We start from the raw sequence: 17124 nt of genomic DNA, 5'->3' as shown, positions 1-17124 counted from the left end.
TCACTCCAGCGGGAGTTCTGAACATAAATGGCTTGTAGGCTTGGGCCCTGACTGGTACAGGAGCCACTCTATGGACCAAAATAAATGTAGTCAGTTCTCGGGAGGAGCGTGGCAACTATCTGGTGTCAGCAATACTGCACAGCACCTTGCTTTGTTTATTTCAGTGACACCAGGCTCTGTGAGGCAGAATGGGATCAAGGACGATTCCTCCAGTGCAAAGGAGGGAGCTGGGAGGCAGAACGTAAATACCAGAACTGGGCTCTGGCCAGGACGTGGGATAATGTCTGGGCTCGAGAAGACAGTGCCATGGCCACCCTTGGGACTGAGAGGTCTGACAGGCACTCAGAGCCCTGGCACAAGCAGTAGCAACTCTTCGGCCTTCTGGTGCTTATCAGCTGTCGGAAACAACAGCAAACAAACTAAACTACTTCCCGGAAGCTTCCGTCTAGGGACATCGCAGGCTAATGTAAGAGCACTGAGCCGCCCACTGTCCCAGGGGGTTGGGAAGAAGAGCACTAACACCTGTAGCTTAGTAGTACTCTGGAGTGAGTTGGCCCTGGCTCTGGAATACCACTTCCTTCACTGGTAGAAGAGATGGTTACTCACCCTGCACAGTAACTGAGATGTGGCCCTGTGGGTGCTCCACTTCAGGTGTGGGTGCGTCCCAGCACTGTTGAGCGGAGATTTTCAGTAGCAGTGTCCATCTGAGTCGCACATGCGCAGTAGTCATCTCATGGCGCCATTGGCACCTCTTCTAGTGCACGCGTCACCCGACCCCCTCAGTTCCTTCTCTACTGTAGAGTCCTTACTGCAGTGGAAGAGTTCATGGGGCACATACTGCCATGCGCATCAGGAAAGGATACCAGATCTGCCTGGGCCACACTGGGACTATTACTATCTTGTCAGCACGTATCTTCTGTATCACTCGTGAGATCAGTGGGATCGGTGGGAATGCATACATGAGTGATGCGTCCCATGTGATGAGGAAGACATCCCCCAGTGACTGGGGTCCCAGTCCTGATCTTGAGCAAAAAAGTGGGTGCTTGTGGTTTAGTGATGATGGAAACAGGTTGATGGGGGGAAGCCCAATCATTGAAATATTGACTGTAGGATTCAGTTATTTCCCATTCATGTTCCTGGGAAAACTGTCATGTTCTGGCATCTGGGGAGATAGGAGGCAAAGATGTTTACTTTGTGGTGTATGCACCAGTTCCACAGTTTCATGGCCTCAGTGCATAACAAGAAGGAGTGAGCTCCTCCTTGGTGACTGATATAGAACATGCATGTTATATTTTCGGTCATTATCCACTGACTGGTTCTTTATCCCTGGTAGGAAGTGCCTGCAGGCACTGCGTACTGAACGTAGCTCTAGTAGACTGATGTGTAGTCAGGTTTCCACTGCTGACTACCTGCCTTGAACAGTGAGTTGGTTCAGGTGGGCTCCCCAGCCTCTCAGTGAAGCATCCGTCGTGATTATTATTGATGGTGGATCCTGCTGAAAGGGGATCCCCATGCACACATTCTCTGGTTTTGTCCACCATTGTAAGGAGACCAAGACTTTTGGTGGTGCTGTTAGTCTCTTGTTCAGGCTGTGTTTGCTGGGGATGTATACTAAGCTCAGCCAGCCTTGTGGGAAGCACATATGAAGTCTTGCATGTCTTACCACAAATACTGTGGCCATCATGTGACCTAATAGTTGTAAGCAGGTTCGTGCTGATGTTTGAGGGCTGTTGTTGACTACTTAGATGAGGCCGGTCAATGTTACAAATCTGTTCAGGTAATGATACTCTGACCTGTGTGGAGTCAAGGTGTGCCCCGATGAAGTCCAGTTGTTGTCCTGGAAGTAGGGTTGATTTTGTTCATTTATTTGTAACCCTAGATTCTGGGAGCGTGTGATAGTCTTCTGCACAATGTTTATCACTTCTTCTCGAGTCAGGCCTTTCAGTAGACAATCATCTACATATGGGAAAATCATTAACCCTTGTTTCCCTATGTGTGCCGCCACTACTGCGAGGGTTTTGGGAAAGATTCTTGGTGAGGTGGAGAGGCCGAAAGGTAGTACTCTGTATAGACAGTGATCACCCCACACTGTGAACTGTAGAAACCATCTATGAGGGGTGTGTATGATGATGTGAAAATATGCATCTTGTAGGTCGAGGACTGAAAACCAGTTCCCGCTGTCTAGCACTGGTATTATTGTGGCCAGTGTGACCATCTTGAATCTTTGGGTTTGTAGAAATTTGTTGAGCTTTCTGAGATCCAGGATGGGTCTCCAGACACCAATTTTCTTCTGGGTCAAGAAACAGTGGGAGTAAAAACCCTTCCCTCTGTGTTGTGGGAGAGCTTGCTCCATGGCACCTAACTGTAGAAGATGGTTCACTTCCTGTCTTAAAAGGTGCTCATGAAAAGGGGCCCTGAAGAGTGACTGGGAAGGGGCTGAGGTAGAGGGGTGGGAGAGAAAGGGGATGGCATGGCCCAATCTTACGATCTCCACCACCCACTGATCCATTGTTAGCGACGCCCAGACTTGGTAAAATGGGCGTAGTCGATGGTCAAAGAAACATGGTATTGACGCTGTATAGTGGGGGAGGTCGTTCAGACCGCAGACCAAATATTCAAAACTGTTATTTGGAGGAAGCCAGTTGCGATGTTGAGGGCTGAGTTTGAGGTGTTCTCTAGCACTGTAGTTGCTGTCTGTTTCTTTGTAGTGTGTATTGTCTTTGTTGTGGGCAATGTTTTTGTGTCCAAACCCACGGAAAATAAACAGAAAATTGGGCTTGTTTTAGGCTGAGTTGGCTAGTGTTGGCTAGTTTTTGGGCTTGCTAGGGCTTTTAAAGTAGCTTGTAACTGTTTGCTTCTTTTTTTTTAATTGGCTCCCGGCCCTGCCCCGCCCCCAGGCCCAGCCAATCAAAAAGCTTGAATGGTGATTGGCATTTGGCTCCAGCTGCTGCGTCGCCTGTGTGCCTGTGCGTGGTGACCCGCACGTGGGGCGACATGACGTGCATGTGGATTGTGCTTTAAACAATTTGAAGTTCCTGGTTCTTGCCTGGCTCAGCCAGATATTAGCTCCTCAGAGGCAAGGAAAGTAACCAACGCCCAAGGGGGTGTCAAACAACCCATCAACAACCATTGTCCAGCAAGGGAGCTACTATTCAATGACTCACCTGCATGAGGCCAGGGGAATTGCTCAACCTTGCCTGGAGACTCAGCAATGCCCCCAGACATGCCTGGACTTGTGTTTTCCAAGCACATGGATGGAGGGTATAAAACCGAACACAGGGGGCCCGGCCCATGCTTGGCCTTTCTCCTTCACCTATCTACACTGCAAGCAACAAGGACACTCTGAAGTCTCCAACTGAGGGGACTGGCCCAGATTTCAAGAGTGAAATCTGTGTACTATGAACTGTAATATCCAGTGGGGTGATAAAAACTGCTTAATCTAGATGTTGCCCAGTCTAATAGGGTTGAGAGTTTAGACTGAATGCTTATATTTTGTTTTCTTTTGATAACTAACTCTGATTTTTTGCCTATCACTTAATATCACTTAAAATCTATCTTTTGTAGTCAATAAATTTGTTTTACTGTTTATCTTTACCAGTGAGTTTGTATGAAGTGTGTGGCAAATCTGCTCATGTTTTGCAAAGGCTGGTGTATGTCCACTTTACATTGATGAAGTGGGGAACTAATTAATAAATCTGCATTGCTGATCTTGAGCAGTGCAAGACGGTATATTCCTGGGGTACGGTGCTGGGAGCTGGTGGGGGGATTTGGCTCTGGTGGCTCTGGGAGCATTCATGCAATCTATCTGGGTGTGGGGCTCCACATGCGGTTGTGCTGAGTGATCACAGTGCCTGGAGGGGTTTGCTGCTGGTCCCTAGCAAGGCATTGTAAGAGACAGCCCAGGCTAGAGAGAGTTCAGGGGGGCACAGTGGTCCCACAGTCCCAGACTGCACCCCGGGATCCCGTCACAGAGTGTTGGGGTTCTTTTAGGGATTGGCTTGTTTTGGCCTTGTTTTGACATGGGATTAGTTTGGTTTTTGGCTTATTTTGAAATCCGGGTTGCTTATTTACAGCGTGAAAGTTGGCAACTTTACGTAGTGTCGCTGAGGAGTACACTTTTTTCAACCGAGGAGGTCGAGCCTTTTGTGGTCCTTGACCCGAGGGGTGGACCTGGATTGAGGCTCTTTGCCGCGTTGATTTGCGGCTTTGACCACTAGAGAGTTGGGTTGTGGGTGGGAGAACAGGAAATCCATCCCCTTGGTGGGGATATAATATTTTCTGTCCACCCTTTTGCACTTTGGTGGTACCATCACCAGTGTTTGCCAAATCATCTCCGCCCGTTCCATGATGGCATCATTTATCGGGAGAGCTATCTTGGAGGATGAAGATGTGTGGAGGATTTGTAACAATTTATGCTGTTTTATCCTGAACCATCTCCAGTGGGATATCTTGACTGATGGCTACTTGTTTAAACAGTTCTTGAAATTGTTTGAAGTCATCAGCTGTGGTAGAGGGTGGTGGCATTATGGCTTTATCTGGGGATAATGATGAACTGTGTGCAGGTGATGTGACCTCTGACCTTCTCTCTCTTCTCCTGTGTCCTCCAGTACCTCTGAAGTCTCCTAGCTAGGGAATGGTGGGGGTGACCAGATTTTGCCCCGGTTGGAGTCGCTGGTCTGGTATGATGAGCCCTCTATGCCGCTCAAGGGTCCCTAGGGATCCATTGCAAGGGGAAGGGCATAGGTGGGCACATCCATGGCTGCCCATACCAAGGTTGTACGTCTTGTCTGTACTGGATTTTGAGTCTCATGGGTTCCCAAAGTTGCCTTCATTCAGGGGGTGAAGAGTGTTGAGCTGAAAAGAGACTTTCATCTCAATCATTGTCTTCATTGCTCAATATAGGTGGGGTGATAAGCGATATCATTTGCTGTATATTAGTACGTTCAGGAGAATTGTTGGGGCTGAACGGGGGTGACTGCAACTCTGAGACAGCAATGTCTTTATGTTGTCAGAATTGCTTGGGTGCCATCAGTTTGTGCCGTTGGTGTCGATGCTGTTGATTTAGATGGTACTGGTTGTCTGTGACGATGGCTTATGTATTGTCTTGGGTCTGTAGCTTGGTGCCAATGTACTTCTTGGTGCCAGGGATAGGGCATGGCCACTGGTGAGGGCCTTGGCACCATGTCTCTCACTGGAGTGGTTGGTGTCGTTGATGGGGAGACATGTTTACGCCTCAACTCCTTCTCCTTGCAGTGGGGCTCGGCAGAGGTCCTGGTGTGAATGGGGCTGGAAGTGCCTAATGCCTCAAAGGTGCTCACCTGTATGGAGGTCAGCACCAAGGACAGCGACCTGGTTGGAGACCGCTTCTTTTTCTGTCTCTCTCTATGTGGGGAGGTTCACTCTTTCTGCGTGTTTTTGGAGGACTGGGTGCTGTCTTTAGTTGAGGCTGCGCCTGGGGAGCCACCAGAAGGAGAGGTTTTCTCTCCTGTGTCAGAGGCTGGCTGAAGTGATTTTTTCATCAGGATCAGCTTTAGGCATAGGTTTCTGTCACGCCTGGTTCTCGCTTTTAGGTTGCTACAGCGAGTGCACTTCGGAGGGATGTGCAACTCCCCGAGGCAACGGACACAGAAGGAGTGCCCATCAGAGATGGACATTGCTTCACAGCATGAGCCGCATCTCTTAAATCCTGGGGAACCAGGCCTTTTGTAGTGGGGATAGGTTTCCCGCTTCGGAAGAAGCTAATGTAAAAAATAAAAGGTGGGTTTTTTTTTACTTACGTGCTAAGTAGGTACTCCAATATGAACTGCACTACTGAACTCTACTAAACTCTACTAAACAATCTAATTTAATGTATTAAGATTGAGCAAAAAGATGTTGGGACACTGCCACAGAGCTCCGTCTCAGGCCGAGGACGGCTGAGAAGGAACTGAGGGGGTCGGATGGTGCACGTGCTAGATGAGGCACTAATGGTGCCGCAAGATGACTACTGTGCACGCGGTACCCAGACAGACACTGCTACTGAAAATCTCTGATTAATGGCGCCGGGACGCACCAATACCTGAAGTGGAGCACCCGCAGGGACATCGCTTGAAGAAGAACCAGTTTTTCTGAGTTGTCCCTGTGAAATCTCAGTTACTCACTTGAACACCCTGGTCTGGAAGAGCAAGGTCTCCTTGAACTCCACCAAGTTAGCTTCTAGCTTGAACTGGGTGTAATCAACAATGGCACTGATTCGAAGTTCTAGCTCTCGGCTGCTGTCTTCCAGAACAGTGTGGGTGGGTTCGGGGTCTGTCTCTATCACCTTCAGACAGAAACGAGAGAAACAACAGTAACCTGACTAAGCACTTGAGCCCCTCAAGTCTCCAGAGCCAGACTTGGTACCACCATCAAAACTGTGAGGGCCATTCAGACACAACCATCCTGAACTTTCCTTCTGATACTCATTCCTTTGCCACTGATTATCTGGACATAGGTGCTGGAACCAGGGGTGCTGCAGCACCCCCTGACTTGAAGTGGTTTCCATCATATCCAGGGTTTACAGTTGGGTTCAATGGCTCTCAGCACCCCCACTGTACAAACTGTTCCAGCGCCCCTGGTTCTGGAGCAAACAGATAGCACCCGGATGACAGGGAGAACTGTCCATAGGAGCACTATGCGGTGGCTGTGCCTCAACCCTGTATCTCAGCAGAGGGGTCGAGGAAATAGTGTCTGCAGATCAGAGTTGGTGAAGAAGCAGAAAGGAGCCCAGGCCTGAATGACCGATATCACATGCTCCCACCCCTTGTTAATACAGCGGTCCCACCACTGCAGACACTTGGGTAAAGAAGCCCATGGCTGAATGAACGTAGAGACTGACTTTCCTTTTTTCCTTAGCAGTGGGTGTTTTACTCCAGATCATGGCTGGGAGTAAATGAGACTGAATTTCCTTTCCACCCCAGGTGAGGACAAGCGTGTCTGGATCAGGGTGGAGGGGAATCGATTGGAAAGGCCTGGAGGCACTGCTACTTCTTATGGATAAAGAAAAGATTTGGCTTCTAGGCCATTCAACCTTCCAAAACTTTGAAACATTCATCACCAACTGTTTTTTGTTTGGACCTGATAAAAGCTATAAAGAGAGTTCTTGAAGAAAATACTTCTATGGATGCCTGAGCTGAGCTGCTACACAGCTAATGAAGCTACCTGCTAACACTTGTATAATACAACCCTGCACGCGGTAATGATTTCAGGAGGGAAATCTCAGCTGTTAAAATGTGGAAAGTGCTCACTTCAAAGTACAGGCAGGGTAACAGAAACATACAATGGGGAAGTAGGGTCATTCTTCCACAAGCAACCTGTAGGGTCTAATTCCCTCCTGACTGAAATCAGACTAAGACATTTTAAGGACAAAATGGACCATTAGATCATCTAGTCTGACCTCCGTTATAACGGAGGCCACAGCATTCCACCCAGCTGCCCATGCACTGTGCTCACTAGCCCACTGCACCACTAGGCTAATACCTATTTACAGAAAGGCCTCCAGTCTGGATTGGAGAATCCACCTCTTCCCTTGGTAGCTTGTTCCGATGGTTCATCACCCTGGCTCTTAAACTTCTGTGCAGAGCAGCTGGAGCTGCTTAGTCAGCAGTGAATGTGACCCTTTGTCTTTAGGCTTTACACGGATGGCTCCAAATGCTATTGTGTTTGTTTCACTTGCTCTTATAATCTCATTCTTACCTTCCTCTTTGTCGGGCGCGTGGTCGTCAGGCTCCTCAGAGCATCCACCCACTTGACAGTATGCAGCCGGTCATCCCAGTCAGGGACCTGGTCCGCAGGATGCTGGAAGGTGATTCTGGACACCTTACACTTAACCGTGTGCATTTTGAAGGTGACAGGAACATTAGATTTCAAAGTCACTGTGATATCCTTAGCACATTCAGCATGGAGGTGGCCAACCTGGAGAGGATCGGAGAGCCAATGCCATTAGTTCCTCCATGGTCAGTCTGTGGCTAGCAAAGGATGAAGTGTTATTGTGAGCTACATGGAGAAGAAATGGAAGGGCTAGAATGCAAGTCTGCATTTTTCCATGCAGTGAATGTGGTGCCAGATTCACCTCTGTTTAGTGCTAGCCTAGGCAATGGTGGTGCGTGCTTCCCCACATGGACACCAGCCACAACACACTCAAGGGACCACCTCTAGGAAGCTGCTCCACCTGGGTCTAATGGAAAGAAGATGCAAAGCTGGATACACTGGTCTACAATTTTTGAGAAGTCGTCTGCTTCAGAGATAAAATGTGCTATTTATAATGTATTTTGATGTGCTGAATTCAAATATGACAATTAAAACAACTGATTGGCTACTGTTTCTAAGATATTTAAGTTTTTACATTTTATGTCTATGTATATTGTGTAGATAGTAGAGTTTTAATCATAAATTGTAAACCTAGGTCTTTTCATGTGTTGCTTTACATGATAATATTTCACCTGTCCTGTTTATGTAACACTTTAAAAATCAGAAAAAGGGTTATATCAATAAAATGTATTATGAAACAAAAGGCAAAAAACTATTATGTACATAGTTTAGTCCTATTCAGTGTCTACTCGGCGCTTCTTGGCTTGTCTCTTGTATTCATTAAATGGAGCATCTCTTGTCACTGTCCAGCAATAGTCTGCAAGCATTGATGGGCTCCATTTGCCCTGATAGCGTTTCTCCATTGTTGCAATGTCCTGCTGAAATCGCTCGCCGTGCTCGTCGCTCACTGCTCCGCAGTTCGGTGGGAAAAAAATCTAGATGCAAGTGCAAAAAATGTATCTTTAGTGACATGTTGCAACCAAGACTTTTGTATGCCTTGAGGAGGTTTTCCACCAACAACCTGTAGTTGTCTGCCTTGTTGTTTCCGAGAAAATTTATTGCCACTAACTGGAAGGCTTTCCATGCCGTCTTTTCCTTGCCACGCAGTGCATGGTCAAATGCATCATGTTGAAGAAGTTCACAAATCTGAGGACCAACAAAGACCCCTTCCTTTATCTTAGCTTCACTTAACCTTGGAAATTTTCCACGGAGGTACTTGAAAGCTGCTTGTGTTTTGTCAATGGCCTTGACAAAGTTCTTCATCAGACCCAGCTTGATGTGTAAGGGTGGTAACAAAATCTTCCTTGATTCTACAAGTGGTGGATGCTGAACACTTTTCCTCCCAGGCTCCACTGACTGTCGGAGATGCCAAATCTTTCTTGATCTAGTGGGAATCTCTTGCACGACTATCCTATTGGCAGAGAAAACAGCAGTACTTTGTGTATCCGGTCTGCAGACCAAGCAAGAGAGCAACAACCTTCAAATCGCCACAAAGCTGCCACTGATGTTGGTCATAGTTTATGCACCTCAAAAGTTGTTTCATGTTGTCATAGGTTTCCTTCATATGGACTGCATGACCAACTGGAATTGATGGCAAAACATTGCCATTATGCAGTAAAACAGCTTTAAAACTCCTCTTCGATGAATCAATGAACAGTCTCCACTCATCTGGATCGTGAACGATGTTGAGGGCTGCCATCACACCATCCATGTTGTTGCAGGCTACAAGATCACCTTCTATGAAGAAGAGTGGGACAAGATCCTTTTGACGGTCATGGAACATGGAAACCCTAACATCACCTACCAGGAGATTCCACTGCTGTAGTCTGGAGCCCAACAGCTCTGCCTTGCTCTTGGGTAGTTCCAAATCCCTGACAAGGTCATTCCATTCACCTTGTGTTATGAGGTGTGGTTCAGAGGAGGAGGATGGGAGAAAATGTGGGTCCTGTGACACTGATGGATCAGGACCAGAAGTTTCATCCTCTTCCTCGTCTGACTCATGTGAGAATGATTCTGGTACATCAGGAACCGGCAGTCCTTCTCCGTGGGGTACTGGGCGTATAGCTGATGGAATGTTTGGATAATGCACAATCCACTTTTTCTGCTCTGACACACCTTTCCCAACTGGAGGCACCATGCAGAAGTAACAATTGCTGGTATGATCTGTTGGCTCTCTCCAAATCATTGGCACTGCAAAAGGCATTGATTTCCTTTTCCTGTTCAACCACTGGCGAAGATTTGTTGCACAAGTGTTGCAGCATATGTGTGGGGCCCACCTCTTGTCCCGATCTCCAATTTTGCAGCCAAAATAAAGGTGATAGGCTTTCTTAACCATAGTAGTTATACTGCGCTTTTGTGATGCAAAAGTCACTTCACCACAAACATAGTCAAAGTTATCTGCACTGTTCACACACGTACGAGGCATCTCTGCTCACTTTGGCTAAACAGAAATGTGTCCCTTTGCAAAATCAAACACTGACAAATAAGAGAGCACGACACTGTATGATTTCTAGAGCTGATATAGGGCAATTTGTTCAGCAGAGTGATATAAGCTTTGTTATGATTGCATCATCCATGACTTCTAGGAATAATAATGATGCAATTCATATCATGTATGACGTAATACCAGCTTCAGATTGCATCATTCATTGTTTTGCCTAAAAAGCAAGTACTGTCCAAACCCAGTCATAGATTTATTCATAGAGCCAGTCAAAGATGTATTTTAGTCATTTCTGGTTTAAATTGAGCTTCCTTCCCTGTATAACTCACTTATCCTCCGCCATTCCCAAGTCAAGGGTCGTATATACTGACCCAATAGCATATCTTGAAAACTAGAGCCAATCAACAATTTTAAGCATCATTTTTGTTCTCAGTGACCCAGAATTAGTAAAGTTTGACTACATTTATTTCAGAAGCATTTTGACTGTAGAGCAGTGATATCAGCATACAGATGACACCGGAACCTATAGCAATTCAGTCTCGCTCAGTGGCCTCATGTCACAGGGTTTCTGGCCCCGTAAATGAAGGAGGTTCAGCTCACCTGTCCCAGAACAGCCGTTCTCAGTTTGGGCAATGAAGAGAGTGGAGTGGCACCTGGGGGGTTATAAAGGACTAGGGAGAGCCGGTGAGTCAGGAGGCCAGAGAGGTCTCTGGGGCCAGCTGTTGCGAGCCTCCTGCAGGCCCTCTGTGGAAAGAGGGAGGTATCCCCAGGAAGTCGACTGACTTTCAAGAGCCCAAGCCAGTGCCAGGAGGTTGAAAAGGGCTGAGGGCTTGGGAGGCGGCAGAGAGGCGAGCTGGCAGACCGTCCTGAGCCAGAGAGCCAAGCCAGAGACAGCCAGAGGGGGCTGAAGGCTGAGAGCAGCAGAGGGAGACACTTGCTAGCGCTCTAAGCTGGAGAGCTGAAGGCAGCAGGCTAGAGGGGGTTGAAGGCTGGGAGTGAAGAGTGGTGAGGGGCGCCAGAGTCAGACCGGTGAACAGGGGCAGAGTGAGGGCGGCAGGGCTCTCCTCGAGGTACTGTTATGGTTATGTGCAGGGGATGTTTGTAATAAATTAACCCCATAGGGCTATTTGTAGTAAGAAAGACTGTTTGGGCTATTTCTGGGGACTCTGGTGGAGGGAAACTGAGGCAGGCATCCCTGTTCTGCTGCAGGAGGGCACAGCCCTATTACACCTTACTTTAAAAAGGGAATGGCCATTCTGAACCCAGTGAAATTCTGCAACCGAAAGCCCTCAGGGAGCAAGAGCAGTTTCCCAGCAGGGTGGGATCCCATGACTCCCCCACGAGGGCTGACAGTTCTGCCTCCCACCTTTGCAAGTCCAAGGATTCAGAGAACTGACCCAAGACACAAACCGGAGCGCCTGCATGGCAGCCAGGGCGCTGCCACCTAGCTCTGGGTCAGTGCTCTGCTAACTACACATCACTTGCTGAGCAACCTCTTGTGCATGGGATAAAACAAAGGGGTCCCTGTATACCTGGGGAGAGAAGACAAGCGAAGCCGCAGCAGGCCATTCAAACCTCATCACGTCTGCTTTGCTGCGATTGGTTATCGTGAAGGTCACCTGGTAGGGCCTCCCGATGTGACAGTCCCCAAACTGGATGTGATCTTCTCTGGCAGCTAGGAAGAACGAAAATGGGGATGCTCACTGATTTGGTTATAGCACTTGTAGGGCAGTGACGACTCGCACAGCACTCTTCCTCTCATACATGTGACTCCCTTCCCACCCATCGGCACATACACGCCTACTTCAACCAGAGAGGGCTCTTAGAGCAGCCCCTCCTCAAGCAGTGCATCCAACTCTCATCCACGGACACATGCACCTCTCCACTCACTGAAATCAAAAGGCCTCCACAATACATTACAGCCTGAAACACACCTTTCCACTTGGAGGACATACGCTCAGGTGTCCTGTGTAACAGAGACACACAAACCCAGCTGTAGAGAGGGCACAATAAGTAGGGCCCTACCAAATTCACTGTCCGTTTTGATCAATTTCATGGCAGAGGGTTTTAAAATTGGTCAATTTCACAATTTCAGATGGTTACTTCAACAGCAGCAGGCTCAATCCAAAATCCTGATTTACCTTCTATAAACCTCAAAGGGGCCAAACTATTCTCAACAATGCCTCTTACCCTCCACTCTGTCCTCCTCCAGCTGCCCCTCTGCATTCTCCTCGTTGCTCTCTGCTACCAGCCCATGGATGTTATCCAGCGTGATATCGTCTTGGTAGCCCTCTCCCACCATCTGAATGCAGGTTTCCTCATACTGATTGTCCACCACTGACAGATGGATTTTCCCTTCCACCCGCTGGGCCAGGATGGGTTTGAAAAGCACATCAAACTCTGCCGACTCACCATTCTGCAGGATTAGGGAAGCTGTGTGGGGTTTCCTTCCTGCAAAGGAATGGAGTGTTTGGGCTGGAAATCAGAACTGAGAGTTGCAGACTGTTAGGGTTCCCTCCCCACTCTGAACTCTAGGGTACAGATATGGGGACCCTCATGAAAGCCCCCTAAGCTTATTTCTACCAGCTTAGGTTAAAACCTGGTATGCTGCCACCACCAAGTGATTTAACAAGAAACAGGGAACGGGCCACTTGGAGTTCCTCTTCCCCCAAAATATCCCCCCAAGCCCTTATACCCCCTTTCCTGGGGAGGCTTGAGAATAATATCCTAACCAATTGGTTACAAAGTGATCAAAGACCCAAACCCCTGGGTCTTGGACAATGGAAAAATCAGTCAGGTTCTGAAACGAAGGATTTTATTAAAAAGAAAAGGTAAAAATCATCTCTGTAAAATCAGGAGGGAAAATAACTTTACAGGGTAATCAGATTCAAAGAGCCCAGAGGAACCCCCTCTAGCCTTAGTTTCAAAGTTACAGCAAAACAGGGATAAACTTCCCTCTAGCAAAGGGAACATTCACAAATTGAGAAAACAAAGATAAACTAATATGCCTTGCCTGGCTGTTACTTACAAGTTTGAAATATGAGAGACTTGTTGAGAAAGATTTGGAGAGCCTGGATTGATGTCCGGTCCCTCTTAGTCCCAAGAGCAAACAACCACCAAAAAAAAAGAGCAAAAACAAAAGCCTCCACCACCCCCCAGATTTGAAAGTATCTTGTCCCCTTATTAGTCCTTTGGGTCAGGTGTCAGCCAGGTTACCTGAGCTTTTACAGGTAAAAGGATTTTGGTGCCTCTGGGCAGGAGGGATTTTATAGTACTGTATACAGGAAGGTTTATAGTTATGACACAGAAGGAAACATTCCTAAGAGGTTTGAAGAGGAAAACCAGCTAAAGCATGGCCGTCTCCAAACCCTTGTTCTCCTGGAGGATGGCTGAGTTCCACCGGGAGGAGGTCTCATGACAGACTCGCTCCATACTGCAGGCTCTATGAGTATGTCTTTGCTGCAGAGGTAACTTGGGCTCTTACTCAGATGCTGGTTCCAACCTGACTCCCATCCACACACAAAACCCTTCTCACTCCATCCAGTGTGATGGTGCTTTCAAACAGGGCTAGCTGGTCTGTTCATGGTTATCGGCTACAGGTGAGGTACGGCTTTCTCTCAGGCTGGTAATCCACCCACTTTGCAGCAAGTTCTCAGGCTAAACCATTTGAGTGCTGGTAATCTCAAATGCCTTCCCACAATTCCCCTGTGTGCCCTGAAGGACAAATTCTCCCACAATTCACTGGGAAGGAATCACAGAGCAGCTCAATGCACTGCAGCACAAAGATCCATGGGAAATGCCCCAGAAGTCCCGGTGTCTGCAGCACCAATGAGGACCCAGTAACTCAGGCAGCACTTTCTGGCCTGGCTGCTCACTCCTGGGCTAGTCTAGTTTTGGGGCTCAGACCGGGTGCCAATCACCTGAAGACATCCCCTACAAGAGCTGCTGGAATTCTTCACTCCTGCCAGGCTCATTGCATTTACCTTCTCTGCCTGATTCATCCCCCTCACTCTGAGCCACATAGAGGCAGTGAGTGGTAGGCCTGGGTTTCAGTGAGAAAACTCCATAATCATCCAACAGGTCAACCATCACCTGGAGAAAGAAAAACACAAAGCATGGCAACATGGGCTAGGATATGGGGCAGCAAGTGGAGTCATCGAATGTTACCGATGTTCCAGAGAACCGAACACTCATTGCTTTCACTGTTAGAATGTAATCACACAGAACAGACTATATTCCTCTGAACTGAACAGACTATCATTAGAATTCATCTGAATACAACAGAACGCGACTAGAAGGTAATCAAATAGAACAGATTGTAAGGAGAAAGTATTAAAAGGTAACTATAGAATAGAATTAAAATAGAATTTAATACTTTCTAATTACAATCAAGTAGAATAGCATGTAATTATAGTGTAATAGCATGGAATTAAATAGAATAGAATGTAACTGAGTAGAATGGAATTAGAACATAATAGAAGGTAATTAGAAGGTAATCAAATAGAATAGAATGTAATTAGACAGTATTAAAATGTAATCACGTAGAGCAGAATGGAATTAGAATGTAACAGACGCATTCTCATAATTAGAACCAAACTGTGAAGAGGAAAACAACAGTTTTCTTCTGATATTGTTAAGTAAGAATGACAAATTGGTCAGAAAATCACACGCCCCCAGGGGCAAGTAAGTGAAAGTCAGTCATTTGCTCTCTTGGCTGACTGACACCCATTTCAGTTAGGGTATGTCTACACTGGAAACTTCAAAGGGCTGCCGCAGGAACGCTCCCGTTGCAGTGCTTTGACATGCGAGTGTGGTTGCGTGTGAGCGCTGGGAGAGAGCTCGCCTGGTAATCCACCTCCACGAGGGGATTAGCTCCGAGCGCTGGGCTCGGGGCCAGTCTGCACTAGCGCTTTAAAGCGCTCAGGGGGGTGATTTTTCATATCCCCGAGTCAGCAAGTTAGAGCGCTATAAAATGTAAGTGTAGACAAGCCCTTAGTGGTTTATTAAGGCACAGAAAGGAGAAGACAGTGAAGAAGTTATTGGAAAGGAGACAAAGATGACCAATCAAAAGCCTTCCCCTTTGGAATTGTCCTATAGAATCTGATAGCAAATAGGAGCTTTTCTATTGGTCTCCAGAAACATCCTATGGAGTTTAATAGAGAATTATATCCTTACTATGGAATTCTATAGGATGGTTCAAAACACATGCAGAAGGGATCTCATTCTCTATTCAATTCCATGGAGTTTTAATGTGCTTTCTAGACATCTCTACTGGCTTCATTTGTATTAAGTTCTATAAGGCTTGTCCATAACAGGAGGAGAGTTTGCTTCAGTGCCATCTTTTAAGCTTTTGCCTAGCAAGTTATTACCTGGACAGGTATCGTGCCACTGTTCTTAAGGACAAAAGGGAGTTTCTCCAATCGCTCTAGCAAGAGCCTCTTGAAGAGGAGCAGTGGGTTCCCTCTTTTGTTGCGGAGGACAGGGCGCAAGATGGTCACTCGGGGGAAGTTCCCATCCCCGATGATATCAAATGTTAAATTTCGTGATTTTGCAACCAAGCTGCAGGGAGTAGGAAAAAAATCATTGTTCCAGGCACATGCTTGCTATGTAAACAGAGAACAGGAAAGCCCGCCCCCAAGAAGCAGTGGGTTAATTTACCTTGGCAGTCCATCAATGAAAGCCTCAAAAACGCACTGGTAGCTCTGCATCGTCTGTGGGGTGAAAGTCACGGTAGCAAAGGCATGGGAGCGGCTGGGGACGCACATCCGAATGGGATCCACCTCGAAGATGTCATTAATGCGGGCAGCAGCCTTAGGGAAACCCAGACAGCGGGGTGGTTGTGAAATACCCCTCCCATAGCCACAGTCAGTGGAATTCACACACAGTGTAAGAGCCACATGGGCAAGACTCTTCCCTCAGCTGTCAGGAGGTTGTCCACTCCTGTCACAGGAAGGGATGTCAAACAGCATGTTTCTTGACTTAACAAATGTGCTGTCAGGATCAGAAAAACCACATCCTGTTCCAAGTGGTGGGAAATAGTGGGGTATTTGAGACAACAGTGTGTGATAACTGAAGGCAAGGGCCCACCACTGCAGCATAGCAGATAGCTGTTTGTATGGCTGTATTAGTCACTCAGTTAACTCCACACTTCAGTGCCCAGATTATTTATTGCTCATCAGCCCCTTTGTGTCTATCATGATTCTCACTAACCACCAGACTAAAGGAGAGAAAGCCGTCCAGCTGAAGAAGAGGAAAAGAGATCAAAAGGTGCTGAAAACAACCCAGACTGGCTTTACACCAGGGCAGACCAACACATCAGTGCCATTCCTCTGGGTATAATTTTGTCAAGGGTCAGGATCGACTTAAGGAAGGGGCTTCTCACAGTGTGGGATGCTGGCAAGTCTGGCAGTGGAAGGGGGGATAATTAGGGTTTCTTATCACAAAACCGTTTGCTGGGTTCTTCTGACTGGCTGCTGTGAGGAATGGGGTCTCTGTCACCCCATGGGAGAGAGGGGACATTTGTAGGAGCTAGATTTTATAATGTACTATGAGAATTAATGTATGATTTGATTTCATCCTGTCAGCCACCCTTTTTGAATAGCAGAAAGGAATGACAGATCAGAACAATCCTTATCAGTGATTATGGTCACCCTTTTGTTTTAGGATAAGTTATAATGTCTACTATGGTTTCCTATATGTATTACAATATAGGCACTCTAGTTAAATATACATTTCTTTGTTTTAAGGTTTTAGAAAGTAAGAGACAGGATTCTCTACTGTGTCTATGTTAAGTAGATTAGAGGAACATTGAAGGCCTGGATCCCAATGTAAATTGTCTTGGTTATTGATTGTAAAAC

At 47.0% G+C, this 17124-nt stretch overlaps 1 protein-coding gene across 1 annotated transcript in view; it reads right to left on the bottom strand.

The window, feature by feature from the left end:
- The window catches only part of HYDIN (HYDIN axonemal central pair apparatus protein), a 372923-nt gene that overhangs the window by 50600 nt on the left and 305199 nt on the right, over window positions 1-17124 (bottom strand). The window contains exons 60-66 of the mRNA XM_034788808.1: window positions 15926-16077; window positions 15637-15826; window positions 14251-14359; window positions 12458-12718; window positions 11800-11942; window positions 7714-7932; window positions 6141-6301 (exon numbers count right to left, since the gene is read on the bottom strand). Of these exons, the coding sequence (XP_034644699.1) occupies window positions 6141-6301; window positions 7714-7932; window positions 11800-11942; window positions 12458-12718; window positions 14251-14359; window positions 15637-15826; window positions 15926-16077 (1235 nt within the window). The remainder of the gene's footprint in view (window positions 1-6140; window positions 6302-7713; window positions 7933-11799; window positions 11943-12457; window positions 12719-14250; window positions 14360-15636; window positions 15827-15925; window positions 16078-17124) is intronic.

Source organism: Trachemys scripta, chromosome 13 (assembly GCF_013100865.1).
Source record: "Trachemys scripta elegans isolate TJP31775 chromosome 13, CAS_Tse_1.0, whole genome shotgun sequence".
Taxonomy (NCBI): domain Eukaryota; kingdom Metazoa; phylum Chordata; order Testudines; family Emydidae; genus Trachemys; species Trachemys scripta.
The sequence above is the reverse complement of the archived record's forward strand: the minus strand, read 5'-3'. Positions and strand labels throughout refer to the sequence as shown.